General features: G+C 40.8%; 1 protein-coding gene across 1 annotated transcript in view; it reads right to left on the bottom strand.

The window, feature by feature from the left end:
- LOC122791537 (trichohyalin-like) overlaps nucleotides 1-13,771 on the bottom strand; it is a 243,184-nt gene extending 229,413 nt beyond the window's left edge. The window contains exon 1 of the mRNA XM_044059279.1: nucleotides 13,332-13,771. Within this exon, the coding sequence (XP_043915214.1) occupies nucleotides 13,332-13,649 (318 nt within the window). The 5' untranslated portion in view covers nucleotides 13,650-13,771. The remainder of the gene's footprint in view (nucleotides 1-13,331) is intronic.
- Between the last annotated feature and the right edge of the window lie 1,475 nt (nucleotides 13,772-15,246).

Genomic DNA, 15,246 nt, shown 5'->3' with positions numbered 1-15,246 from the left:
GAAAGGTGAAGCCATAACTGTTTGACTTCTTCAGCATGCTATACACATCAATTGACATGTGTAACCCACAGGTGTACAGGGCTTTTCCTGGATCCCTGAGGGAGGCAACATTTGGAAACATTCACTTCCCAAGATACAGATTTGGTAATACAGGCCCCGCACACACATGGTATGTGCTGGGAAAAGGTGTCACAGAAAGCTGTAGCAAGGGCAGGATTGGCAGGGGTATGAATGCTTTGGGCAGCCATACTAGGTCTTTGCAACAGGTGCTGCTAAGGGCAAGCAGTATAATAGTAAAGAAACCACCAAAAAAAAAAATATATATATATATATATATATATATATATATATATATATATATATATATAAAATAAAATAACCAATTGACCACGCTCTGAACACTGCTTTATTAAAAGACTTAGTGCCTTGGCCAAAAGTCTTCCAAGAGTAAAAATCACGTAAAGTACAGTTGTGTACACTTGCCATAAATGTAAATGTTCGAGTGTATTCACTGTTGCAGTCATTACATTTGGGTTATCTGCTTGCAGGTAGCCCTCAGTTGGCCTGATTAAAAAAGTCTTGGATCCTGCATCAGTTGCTGTCCCTTCTTCCATGATGTCAGGTCATCAGGGGTATAAAACATGCAGCTGACGCCATTACATCAGTTTTTTTCTTGCCCCAGATGTCAGGTGCCCCCCTAATGGGAAGCAATTAAATATAAATGTACAAAGATATACCTCCAACAAAAAAGCAAATACACCAAAAAAGGCTTTTAAGCATAGTAAAAGAAAGTAGAGGTATAATCAAAAGAAGTTAGGGGGCTGGAGGGAGGGTAACCAGGACTGCAACAGTGAATACACTCGAACATCTACATTTATGGTAAGTGTACACAACTGTACTATGTTCTTCGTGTTTCACTGTTGGGTCATTACATTTGGGTAGATTCCCAAAGCTATGGTTGGGAGGAGGAATTTAGATAGCATTAGGGCCAGCTATAAGGCTTTGCAAGACTGCAGTGGCAAAGCCAGCTCTGGATTTAGAGAAAACTGGCAAATGATAATGCTTGGTGAAAGTATGTACAGAACTCCAGGTAGCAGCTTCTAGGATGTTCCTGGTAGGGACGCATCTGAGAAAGGCTGTAGAGGTAGATGCAGCCCTGGTGGAGTGAGGTCTGATCCCCTGAGGGATAGTTTTTTTATGGTGCTTATAGCAGAAATGAATGCAATGGCTTATCCATTTAGTTGTTCAGATTTCTTTTGAGGTTTAGTCCTGTCCAAGTAGAATCTATGTTATCTTTGCACATCTAAGGAATGCAGTATCCGTTCCCCTTTATTCTGTGGATTGGGAAAGAAGGTTGGCAAATGAATGGACTGATTAAGAGCCACACTGGATACCACCTTGGGCATGAAGGATGGATTGGTTCTGAGGGACACCCAGTCCGCATGAAAGATGATGAAAGGCTCCACTGTCAAAAGGGCCTGTAATTCAGATACCCTTCTAGCTGAAGTGATTGCTAAAAGGAAAGATGTTTTCCAAGAAAGAAATTTTAAGTCTGCAGTAGCAGCTGGCTCGAAAAAAGGTAGAGTGAGTTTCTCCAAGACAAAGTTAAGGTCCCAGGCTGGGGTTGGAGCTCTCCTGGGTGGTCTCAAATTTTTGGCCCCTCTGAGGAACTGCTTGAGCAGTAGATGAGAGAAGAGGGGAGGTTCTGTGTTATAATGAGCTGAAATGGCTGATGTGTGGCTTTTAATGGATGAAAAAGGCCCTTGTGAAGCATCTCAGTTAAGTATTGTAAAATCTGAGGTAAACTGGGTGCTGCTGTGCTCATCCCTTGAGATTAGTTCCAGCTACATAATCTTTTCCATTTTTCAGCATAAGATTTTCTAGTACTAGGACTCCTTGCCTCTAAAATGATATCCATGACAGGTTTGCTGAGGGATGGTAAAGGAGAGATTAAGTAATTAGCCAGGCTAACGAATGCAAAGCAAAAACTGAATAAAAAATAAAAAGAAGAAAAAAGTATCACACTGGACACAAAAAATAGGTTTTTAGCCAGGCTGCAAGGTTCAGTGTTAGAAGCTGAGGGTGCAGAATCTGGTTCTCCTGCTGAGACAGTAGAGAAGGAGTCTGAGGCAGGTGCCATGGAGATAACTGTGACACACTGCGCAGGAGGGGGTACCAGTGTTGGTGCGGCCAGTCTGGAGCAATCAAAATCATCCTTGGTTTGTCCTGTTTGATTTTTATTAGTACTTTGGAGAGCAGAGGCAGAGGGGGGAAGGCATAGACTGATAGGTTTTTCCAGCTGAAGGACAGAGCATCCACTTTCCAGGCTTGTTTTGTGGGGAGTCCTTGTGCAAAATTTGTCCAATTGGTAGTTCTAGGGAGAGGCAAACAGGTCTATATCTGGGCTCCCCCATTTGTTTGTCAACATGTTGAAAATCCTTGGTTCCAGTTTCCACTAGTGTGGGTCCATGAGGTTTCTGCTTAGTCCGTCTGCCAGTGTATTTAATTTTCCTGGCAGGAATTGAGCTTGTAGGTGCACTTGGTAGCTCAAGGCTGTGTTCCACAATGCCATGGCTAGTCTGCAGCGGGGGTAAGAATGTGTACCCCCGTGCTTGTTTATGTACCACATAACAGTGATGTTGTCCTTTTTTTTCCATTAGTTGTCCTGGAAGAATGCGGTCCTTGAAGGCTGTCAGAGCATTCTGTACAGCTAACATTTCTTTTTGATTGATATGCAGGTGCATTTGACTTGGGTTCCATTTGCCCTGAATGCACTTTGCTGCCAGGTGAGCCCCCCATGCATAGTCTGATGCATCTGTTGTTAGGGTTTGGGCATCAGGGGGTGGTGTGAAAGGTAGTCCCTTGTTTTGGTGGCAGGCCTCTGCCCACCAAAGGAACTCTAGGCGTAGGCAAGGTATGATAGGAATCATTGTTTTTAGGTCTTAAGAATGTTGACACCATAGGCTTTTAAGATACCACTGTAGTTTCCTCATGTGCAGTCTTGCATATGGAATTAGAAGAATGCAGAAGGACATGAACCCCAAGGCTTGCAGTATTTGTCTTGCAGACAACAGGGTTTTTGTGGCCACGTGTTTGAAGTAGGTTGTCAAATGAATTTGTTTCTCTGGCATGAGGTAAGCCATCTGGGAAGTTGTATTCAAGCTTGCTCCCAGGAATATAATTTGTTGACAGGGTACCAGGTGTGATTTCTTTTCATTTATGGTGTACCCCAGACAGGTTAGAACCCTTTGTACAAAGGCCAGATGATTCAAAAGTATGTCCTGGCTTTCTGCCTGAATTAGACAATCGTCCAGGTATGGGTATATTTGAATATTTCTTTGCCTGCAAAATGCAATAACTGGAGCTAGGCACTTTGTGAATACCCTGGGTGCAGTAGATAAGCTAAAGGGCAGTGCAGAGAACTGATAGTGCGTGTAGCCTGCTTTGAAGTGTAGGTATCTTCTGCAAGATTCCCTGATTTGGATGTGCAGGTATGCTTCTTTTAAATCTAGTGTTGCCAACCAGGCATCTTTGCCTAGCATAGGAAGTAATTGGTGAAGAGTCAGCATCTTGAATTTTGGAATCTCCAAAAAGGTGTTTAGAATAGACAGGTCCAGGATAGGATGCCATGAATTGTCTTTTCTGGGTACCAGGAAAAGTCTCGAGTAGAAACCTTGTCCCTTTTCCGCTTCTGGTACCAGTTGAATAGCCCCCATGCTTAAGAGAGAAAGTACTTGTTTTGGGGCCTCTGCCCACTGATTTGGGGGTAGGTCTGGCCACCCGCTTGGTGTTGGCAACATGTGGAAGTGAAATCTGTATCCCTGGGACACTATATTTAAAACCCATTTGTCCTGGGTAATGCATTCTCAATTATTTGCATGAAGAGCAATCTTTCCCCCCAAAGGGGCAGTCAGTTGATAAGTGCTTGGAAATTTTAAAAGAAAGTCATTGAGACAGTTTACCATGGGGGGAGGGAGTCTTATTCCCAGATTTGGAAGTGGAGGCCCCCCACTGCTTAGTTCTGTGTGTCCCCTGGGACTGAAACCTGTTTTTTTTTGCTGTGTCTAGGTTTGGCTTGAGAAGACTTGGAAGGGGCTGGAAAGGACCAATTCTTAGAGGGCCAGTGCCTACTAAATCTAGGAGGCTGAACTTGTAAAAAATCTTTAACAGTTTGCATAGATTTAGCTTTATCTTCCATCTTTTTAAGAACTTCCTCAGCCTTGTTGCCAAACAGGTGGTCCTGATTTAAAGGAGCATCCAACAATTTAGCTTTAACATGATTTGGCAAATATTGCTCCTTAAGCCAAGCATGCCTTCTGAGCACAGACCCAGTAACAGCCATCCTGCAAGAGGCCTCTAATAAATCAAAACCACATTGCAAAGTGTTTTCCAACTTGTTCAGCAGAATGCATTAAATCCTGTAATTCTTTATTTTCCACACAGTCAGGAATCAACATCATTTTCTGTTTAAGCAGTCCAATAACATGTTGCTGATACTTTAACATATGAAACTAGCAGTTTAAAGCCCTAATGGCCAAGGTTGCAGAAGTGTAAACCTTCTTACCCCATCTATCCAGTGCCCTGGAGTCTCTATCAGAAGGGGTAGAATTTTTAGCAGTAGAAGCCTTAATGCCCATGGGCCCCTGTGAAATAGTCTCTGGATCTGCAATAGGCTTTTTAAAAAGGAACTTGTGGGACTCAGGGACCCTGTAGTATCTGTCAGGTTTTCTGGGAGCAGGAGGCAGGGAATCAGGGGCCAAACTAGATTCCGAAAAAGCATCATCAACAATGTCCAGTACAGGAGGAATAGCTAAATGTCTATGCTGAGATAGGAGAAGTAAATCCCTAAGCCTCTTTTTTTTTAATCAGAAAAATCCTGGCTTTCCCAATGGAAATGCTCCCTTAGGGTATGTAAGGTTTCCCCAAAAGAAAAATCCTCAGGAGGGGAAGCAGAGGGAATGGAGTCCTCTGAATCAGAATCTTCATAAGTAGATAAGGGCAAATCCAGATCATCAGAAGAATCAGAAACAACAGAATCCTGATCAGAAGATTCATATTCAACTTCTGTCTTAGGCCTCTTAGAAGGGGGGGGGGGGTTGGCTACCCCTGATTAGAGTTATGAGATCTTCAGCTATTCTTATCATTTGTTTTTTAGGCATAGAGACCTGAGCATGTGGCCTGGGTGTCAGTTTTTTAGGCATGGATCAAGATTTAGGCCTAAGTAAAGAAGGAGGCGTCGGCTTAAAATGCAAGTCCATAGGCCTGAATACACCCTCAGAAGCCGGTGCCTGCACAGCGGCTCCAGACCCATCCAAGGTAGAGACATCCGTGGGTTCCATAGTTGAAGCATCTTGCGGCATACTGGACTCCGAATGGGTCTCAGTAGAGGCCTGCGAATCAGAAATAGCGGGTATCAGGGGTTGCAAAAGCGCCTCATTGAGTACCGGCGAACTGGCGACTGGCTTAGGAGAAGCGTCGTTGGTAATTTTGGACCTCGGCGGCCTGTCTATGTCTTTATCTTTGTGTTTTTTCAGAATCCCAGTAGTCAGATGGCAAATCGATGACATTTCTGGATAATTAAACCGAGAACTGAAATATTTAGAGGCAAAAATATACCGACGATGGATAGTGTGCTGATTAAATAAAGCACAAAACTGACAGCAAGGTACGTCGTGGTCAGGGCCTAGGCAAGGAATACTGTACAAATTAAATTTTTTATGAGGTATTTGCTTTCCACAAGTAATGCAATTATTAACTTTTACTGACATCGGTAAGGAGCAAGAAAAAGTTTCCCCAATGGGGTACTTAGCTTTAGTTGAAGACATTGGTTCTGAAACTTGAAAATGAAAATTTCAGGAGTCGGCCGGCCGGCACTTGCGAACTGCTTTGGCTTCGGGCACCGCATGGCAAGAAATACTGATGTAATGGCGTCAGCTGCATGTTTTATACCCATGACGACCTGACATCATGGAAGAAGGGACAGCAACCGACGCAGGACCCAAGACTTTGTTAATCAGGCCGACTGAGGGCTACCTGCAAGCAGATAACCCATATGTAATGACTGCAACAGTGAAACACGAAGAACGTCATACAGTCATTTATGTGTTTATTATGTATTGATTTATGTGTTAATATTAAGACTAAATTATTACAAAAGGAAACTTTATTTTAAAATACAATACTTTGGAGCCATTTGATCTTAATAAAGAGTGTAAGTGGAAATATGTTATTTAATTGAGTAATTGTTTAATTGGGGTAAATTTAGTATTTAAATGGCTGTATGTTATGTGCTTTTTACTCTTGGAAGGCTTTTGGCCGAGGCGCTAAGTCTTTTAATAAAGCAGTGTTCAGAGCGTGGTCAAGTTGTTATTTTATTTCAAACAGTATAATAGACCTCGCAAAGGACAAAACAAAGGACATTTCCAAGGATATGTCCACAAAAGGGGTGGACCAGCATCACAGAAGTGGTTCACAAAGATGGAAGAGTTCCTGGTGTCCTTTTCTGGGTAGGGGGATGAACCCTTATATCCAGTGGTGGCTTAGATGAGGAGATGGACTGGCAACAACCTCCCAGTTTTCAGTAGAGAAGGCACCAGTTTAGTAATACCCAGCAGACAGACATATAGCATGCTGCACTGCATGTGTGATGGAACTGATTCACCAATGACTAAGGGCATTCTGCACATCTGTCCTTTCAGAAGCCTGTATGCTGCAGTTGCAGCAATCTGCATAACAAGCTATATAGGTGTCCATATGTTATACACATATCCCGTCTATCAGTATACATCCCACGGGTAAGAATATAGGTATATGTGTGAGTGTTGCCAGAGGTATCATGTGTTCATGCTTCCACAGATTCTGCTGGTACAGGCAGAGCTATAGCTGCCTCATCTAGCACCACATGCTGTTCCCTGATCAAAAAAAAAAAAAATACAACTTGTATGACACACAAAGTGCTGAACTGCTTAAGTACTGCAGTCCTGACCAAAAAAACAGTATCAAAATCCATGACTATACTGGCATTCAGAAATTCTGGCACAGAAATGAATACTGGTACTACACTAATGATCAATCAACATCTCCCAGTCACACCCCCTAAAACCTTGTGTTTCAGGAGGCTGCCCCCTTCAGTCTTCCCTTACTACACTACTGTGCGGAGGTGCCTGTACAATAAGGCAACTCCTATCTGATGTCAGTAGGTTGCCTCTGGCTGACAGTGATGGCAAAGTACATATGACACAGTCCAATAACATAGTGACACTGGCTAACAACCCTGCCATGGGACGGCCTACCCACATCCCCCATGTCAAAGATCCATGTGGTGGTGCAGACTGGCCACAAAACCTCTCACAAGTACATGGTGAACATCCTGTAGCTGTGACCCCCTCCCAGGTTCATCATGAGTCCCCGGCCAACACTCATCTGATATTTACATTGCCTCTGATGTATGTATACCCACCATAGGGGAGACTCACGGGGGTTTGTGATAGTATCATGACTCCAGATCTGTCCCTGATCTGGTTATACTTGCATTACATCAGTTGATGTGCAAGTTACTTTTCCAGACACAAGCAGCTGCTACCATCAGCATTGTGGAGATGGTCAATACACTTTGTGGCTTCGATAACAGCCTGCAACACCTGTACAGGGGCATGAACTAAAGGATCATGAGAATATTGGACTGCAATGTAAATTCTGTCTCAATAGATGCTTTGAGTTGATACATCATAACTCTCTTCTGATCTGCCTTAGCAGGATATGCAGTGCATGGCCTGTGGAGCGCTCAGATATGAGATGGACAGGAATATACCAACTGTACTCAAACTGTACAAATTGTTCCTGAGGTTGCATGACTTTCAGCTATGGTTGCACAGCCTGCATATACCAACTGTATTCAAACTGTACAAATTGTTCCTGAGGTTGCATGACTTTCAGCTATGGTTGCACAGCCTACATATACCAACTGTACTCAAACTGTACAAATTGTTCCTGAGGTTGCATGACTTTCAGCTATGGTTGCACAGCCTGCATATACCAACTGTACTCAAACTGTACAAATTGTTCCTGAGGTTGCATGACTTTCAGCTATGGTTGCACAGCCTGCATATACCAACTGTACTCAAACTGTACAAATTGTTCCTGAGGTTGCATGACTTTCAGCTATGGTTGCACAGCCTGCATATACCAACTGTACTCAAACTGTACAAATTGTTCCTGAGGTTGCATGACTTTCAGCTATGGTTGCACAGCCTACATATACCAACTGTACTCAAACTGTACAAATTGTTCCTGAGGTTGCATGACTTTCAGCTATGGTTGCACAGCCTGCATATACCAACTGTACTCAAACTGTACAAATTGTTCCTGAGGTTGCATGACTTTCAGCTATGGTTGCACAGCCTGCATATACCAACTGTACTCAAACTGTACAAATTGTTCCTGAGGTTGCATGACTTTCAGCTATGGTTGCACAGCCTGCATATACCAACTGTACTCAAACTGTACAAATTGTTCCTGAGGTTGCATGACTTTCAGCTATGGTTGCACAGCCTGCATATACCAACTGTACTCAAACTGTACAAATTGTTCCTGAGGTTGCATGACTTTCAGCTATGGTTGCACAGCCTGCATATACCAACTGTACTCAAACTGTACAAATTGTTCCTGAGGTTGCATGACTTTCAGCTATGGTTGCACAGCCTGCATATACCAACTGTACTCAAACTGTACAAATTGTTCCTGAGGTTGCATGACTTTCAGCTATGGTTGCACAGCCTGCATATACCAACTGTACTCACACTGTACAAATTGTTCCTGAGGTTGCATGACTTTCAGCTATGGTTGCACAGCCTGCATATACCAACTGTACTCACACTGTACAAATTGTTCCTGAGGTTGCATGACTTTCAGCTATGGTTGCACAGCCTGCATATACCAACTGTACTCAAGCTGTACAAATTGTTCCTGAGGTTGCATGACTTTCAGCTATGGTTGCACAGCCTGCATATACCAACTGTACTCAAACTGTACAAATTGTTGCTGAGGTTGCATGACTTTCAGCTATGGTTGCACAGCCTGCATATACCAACTGTACTCACACTGTACAAATTGTTCCTGAGGTTGCATGACTTTCAGCTATGGTTGCACAGCCTGCATATACCAACTGTACTCAAACTGTACAAATTGTTCCTGAGGTTGCATGACTTTCAGCTATGGTTGCACAGCCTGCATATACCAACTGTACTCAAACTGTACAAATTGTTCCTGAGGTTGCATGACTTTCAGCTATGGTTGCACAGCCTGCCACAACTGGCCCCAAGTAGCCTCTCTGTTGTGAGTGTTGATGCTTCTCTAACTCCACACCTGAGATACCTGCCTTTGCAAATGGTCCTGCGGCTTTAAACCCTCAATATACTCTGTGGGCATACAGAGCACCATAGTCACTTTTGGCCAGGATGACAATGCTCTGAAGTCTTTTAACACAAGACACCCTATCAGGCTGCAAAGGCACAAGGTTTGTACCTTCCCTGTCATGGGCTGCATCAAACCTTGAGACTGTAAGCCACCGCAGTGGATACAACCAACTGTCATGACACAACAACTTAACACCACCAGTGAAGAATGTGATCCCTGACTCCAGACAACCTTCTACCAGAGAAAGTGACTGTCGAATATATCACTGATGACCCTACTGAATATTATAGTGTGGTTTTCACCTGTTACTGTTCCCTTCCTCCCCACCTCTACAAGTTATAATGACTATGCCCTACTAGTTTCTTATCCTGAATGGATGCAGTAAATGATGCAGAGTGTGATCAGTCTGTGCACTAACATCCATTGCCTGGGTGTGATATTGCATGCAACATTGTATTCTGTGTCATCTGTGTCATGTCCAACAGTTGCAGACTAGACACCCACTCTTTGCCATTGCCACAATCACATTTATCAACTTCTTTGTTCAAGAATTTTAGACAAAGCAAAAAATAATGGGGAACAAAGGCCTAAAATCAGGGACATTTTTTAAATATTATCCTAATTCACTTAAAAAGTTAATAGGTCAAGAGGTTTTGTATCAGCATGCATTTTATAAACAATAAGCATGAAACTTCAATATCTAACATTATAGATTGTAATCTGCAATAATTTACCAAAAAAATCAAACATTTTATAAAGAACAAGGCAAAAATATGAGCCAAAGTCATGGACGTTTTGCAAAATTCTGGAAAGTTGAGAGGTATGCCATGCAGCCAGTGGCTTAATGTATTATGCTTCCTGTCTCACCTGCAACAGGTGCCACATGTTCATACCAAGCTATATACCTTGCTCTTCTGCTGCTGGTCATACTGTTAATTTGGGTCCCACTATCATGTGCCCATACTGCACCAGCTGTTTCCATAGTGTCATGTTATGCAGCATGGCACACATCAGAAAGATTTTGTTGCAGGTGTCTGGTATGAAAGTGCAGTGCCCTGTTTGACGTGTTGAGACAGTAGCAGCATCCCTTGAGTTGTCTGAACATGAACTCCACAACATTCCATATTTAAGCATGAGATGTACTGTACATCATCTCTGCCACAGTCTGAGAGTGCAGATAAAGGTCATTATCCAGAGCTTCAGGACATATCTGGCATTGCCGGCAGTACACAACAGTTACATCATTATATGTGACACATTCTTTACTTACATGGTAACTGTGAATAATGCGCAGTATAACCTGTTTGTGTGTGTACCTACTAGCTAGAAGACCCTGTTGGAAGTCCTGTAGCATGGACCAATGGCCTAGTTTGGATGTGTGCCTTATGTGTGAATCAAGGGAATAGCCTGGGTAGTGCATGGAGACACTATATGTAATGACCTAGGCATTACACATTACCCAATTGTTTAGCAAGTAAAAGTTATTTTTGATGTGCCTCACTCCTTGTGGACCAGATAGGACCTTGATGACAGTGCCTGTGCATGGAGTCTTAACAGTAATGTACAATATATGCGAGCTTCAGCTCCCCAAGACCTCAGGGAAATGACCTATGCTGTAAATTGCCTGCATGATGGTGCTTCTTTACTCTGCAATAATGGAAAACAAGATATAGCCCGTCACATTCTGCAGTATATAGCTGAAGAACTTGTATAGGATATACAAGACTAATACCTGTGATATACCTAACATGCCCCCTACGGACTACCAGAAAGTCCCTATAGCTAAGATTGTTAAAGCTGCACACATCTTTGTGTTCACTGAGATTGGCACCCTGTATGCCCTCTCAATTCCACTTTTGGTTGACACAGCTCTACCAGATCATTATGGTCTTCCTGTCCATAGGGTACCAGTCTGCTATCAGATAGCCTATGTCATGGTAATACGCAATGTGCTGATAATACCTTCAGTGTTAGTGCTGATAGTTCTGATGTACAGTTTCTAAAGATTTGGTCTATATAGTAGTCAGTAACATGCTCTTCTAATACAGTTTCTTTCACTGCAAGCATCTCCAATTCCCTGTACACCGTAAATTTAAAGTGTTTAGAATAAGTTTGTGCCATGTTGTACAGCACCTGTTTTATACATTTGTGAATATAGCCACCATGTTTGATGTCATTTGCATATTACATGTACCTCATTTGTATGGGGTTCCTCATTTCTATATTATCATGGGGTTATTTGCATGCATGGCATACCATACTATTTTTAACCTTATGTGACCATGCTGTCTGTGTCTGTGAATGCCCCACACCCTCTGCACTGCAGCTGCTTATAGGTTCATAGGTTCATAGATTAGTACTAAGCTATCTGCCCTTGCGAGCCATTTTAAGCCTAACCAGTTATCCCTTGTGAGACTCAAATGCTGCACCTTGTGTTTGTAAGGCAAACACCTTAACCATTAGGCCACCCTCCCAACCCCTTATGCTAATTTGTACTGCATACTGTACCAAACAACTATGAATCCCAGCCATGGTTAGTGGCTCTAACATAAACTCACAATCTAAGTAGGAGTGTAAAAAATTCTGGCAAGATTATTAAAAAAAAATAGCTATAAGACTATATAAAAACAATGCTGATAATATGAAGTGAAATAAAAAAAAAACAAGAAACATGTTAACACTGTGGTTTTTAGTACTCTGATATACATGTACTGTTTCAGTGTTGAGATTCTAATTTTTTAATACAACCATATTTTCATTCTATCTTTGAGGTGTCAAACCAGTGCTTCTATTGTTTTTTTTATTTGTATTTTTTTTGCTTACTTTATATTGTTGTATCTAGACAGAGTATGTGTGTGTTTATTTAAAATAAAACTTGTAGCACAAAATAAAGTTTCAGTCAAAGTTCTTATATAATTTATGTCATGTTCTGGCAAGTGACAATCATAAAAAAAAACATGTAATTCAAATCATAGTAAACTACCAAAGCTGGAGTAAATTAATATTCTATTATTTACCTATCATTTTAGTTTCCAAATGTTTAATTCCCATTGCCTAACAATGTTCTCTTTCATAATCCTAACTTTTTAAATATGGGATTTCCCATTTTAACCAGTTTCTGTACCTGAACAGGTAGTACATTTGCCTTTGGTGCAAAAGGTTATGGGTTCTACTCTCACACCGTGCAGTTGGATTAATTTTCCAGGACTGACACTGCAGTACAGCATATGGAGGGTGCTACACTCCTAAATGTGCTGCCCTTCAGATGAGACATTAAATTGAGGTACCATCTGATTGAGTTGGTGGCAGCTCAGTTGGTCATAAAAGAGGCCATTGATCTATCAACAAAGTGTAAATAAACAAATAAATAAATAAAATTTTAGAAATGTCCTGTAAATATTTTCTGCAAATTCATATTTTTTAAAGCACTGCCTACAATGATCATCAAAAGCCTGTTGATCTTTTTGAGGAAAGTATACAGGAAAATATACCAAAACAAATGTTAACTTCTAGCTATGGTGTCATAAGTAATTATAGCCTTGTGGTACACCATAGTAAAATAATATTAAAATGTGCAGGTTATCTTATCTATTCAAGTTACGTCTATAGTGGAAGTGCATATAGCAAGGTTCCAGTATAACAGCAATACCAGCAAGGAGTATTTAAAATTCAAAATGTTTCCATAGTTAATGATTACAACGTCATTTCCATAACTGAGATCAGATTAGGCACACAGAGAGGATCCATATGGGAAAGCAGATAAGTATTTTTCTGGATGGTGCCCCATTGTTAAGGTACAGTTTGGCTACTGAATATGTTTATCCCTAACCCAGAACTGTCCATTATCATATAACACATACCATGTGGTAGGTTTTATGTTTACAATGTAGGTTACAGCATACTTCATTGTTACTCACCTTCCTCTTCCTCACGAGTTCTCCCTGAAGCTGACTACTCGAAATGGGGGATCCCCCACAACTAAAAGCACTGGCTGGTCTGACTAGTTGAACTGGCCTTTGCCCTTGGCGAGTAAGGCTTCTTCGTGGTGATATGAAAGATGCTTCAGTCATTGTTTTATCCTGAATTATTTTTCGGCTTTGAATTTGTGGTCTACTGGTAATATTACTGCTGCTAACAGAAAGCGATTTGCAAAATAATCCATTTTCCAAACTAAGAGACTTTTCTGGCAAACCTGTAAGCTGAAGATCCCCTTGTGAGAATGCTCTCAATGACATTGTAATTTATATTTGTTGCCCTCAACAATCTATTGAACTCATTGCTTTTGAATGCTATTTACGCTACAGCCATCAAGATGTATCCCCACAAAGCCTATACAAGAACTTGTAGAGTTGTACGTGTTCTCAGAGCATTACTAAGGCCTGGAAGAAAAAAACAATAGCAACTGTTTCCAGTAATATAAAACATTAATGTGCTATATGAGACCTCAGTGAGAGATTTAGACATGCAAGCTTCCAATTAGAAATATGAGAGCCAGGTCATTTGAGGGATCAGGTTCAGCTAAGTTATCCTGACTCTTTATCAATGGACTGAAATCTAAACAAAAGAGGAACATAAAATGTGCAGTCTAGTCTGAGAGGACACTATGTAGTTTAAAAGTCACAAATATGCCAAAAACAACCTGTTGTGTAATAGTCCGTCTTTGGTAATAAAGCAGTATACTCTGAAAATATGTCTGGCATTGTTATTTTCATTATAAATAATAATTTGACATATGAATGTTTTTCATAAAACTATTTGTATGGATATCTTACTTTAAGAAGGCATAAAAAAGAATGCACATTACACTATGTAATAGAATAGTAATCAGAAGGGGACACCAGTGTTATAACTATATAAGTATGCATCTATGTATTTATAAAATGGATTGAGCAATTCAGCAAAACTGCAGACCTCTGATCTCTACGTGACATTGTACTATGATGCAATTATAAAATTTCATTATAATTTTCCCATATGCAAGTAACCAGTGGATTTTTGCATCATTCAGGTATCTGAAAATGCAGTCATATGTTAATGTATACATTCTCAAAGCAGATGATTGCACACAACTTGCAGCTATATACCTAAAAGGAACAGGAAGGCATTTTTGCATCAGTGTATGCCAGCATTTTCAATATGTTTCATATTGCTGATAAACAGAAAGCATCATTTTGCAAGCAATGGTTTCAGCAAAATTACATTTCACCAAGCCATTCTTTCAAATGTTACTTTTTCTGGATGAGTTGGTTGAAAAATGCAATATTTGTTTTATCGCTGGACTACTACAGTTTTCCCCTGTACTCAAGATGGACATTACTTGATTTGTAGCACAGTTCGATGCAAATTTTTTTTACTTCTTTTTTTTGTTAAATTAGATAGCACCTCAACTATACATTATATACTCTCTCTCTCTCTCTCTCTCTCTCTCTCTCTCTATATATATATATATATATATATATATATATATATACACACACACACACATATATATATATATTGCGGTGCTACAGTGCTAAGTTTGTGGCTTCTCAGACTTAGCACAGACACAAGAGTATTACATTACTCTAGTTCATTAAACTAAACATTAGCAGCATGTGTGATATTAACAGTCAAAGTAAGGTACTTCTGTAAATACTGAGCAGTGAGTGAGTGTTTTATCAAGACACTCCACTGCTCATTCTGTGGTATGGCTTGGTAAACTAAGTTCATCTTTTGTGGTAAAGGAATGTATTATGATTCCACCACAAGACTTAAAATAAAGCAGCATTCCAGAGTTAATGTTTTTAAACACCACCATGAAATTGTCACTATTTATGCAGTATAAATGATTGG

Source organism: Protopterus annectens, chromosome 17.part0, assembly GCF_019279795.1.
Source record: "Protopterus annectens isolate FY-2018-M chromosome 17.part0, PAN1.0, whole genome shotgun sequence".
NCBI lineage: Eukaryota > Metazoa > Chordata > Ceratodontiformes > Protopteridae > Protopterus > Protopterus annectens.
This window is presented reverse-complemented; position numbering and strand designations above follow the sequence as displayed.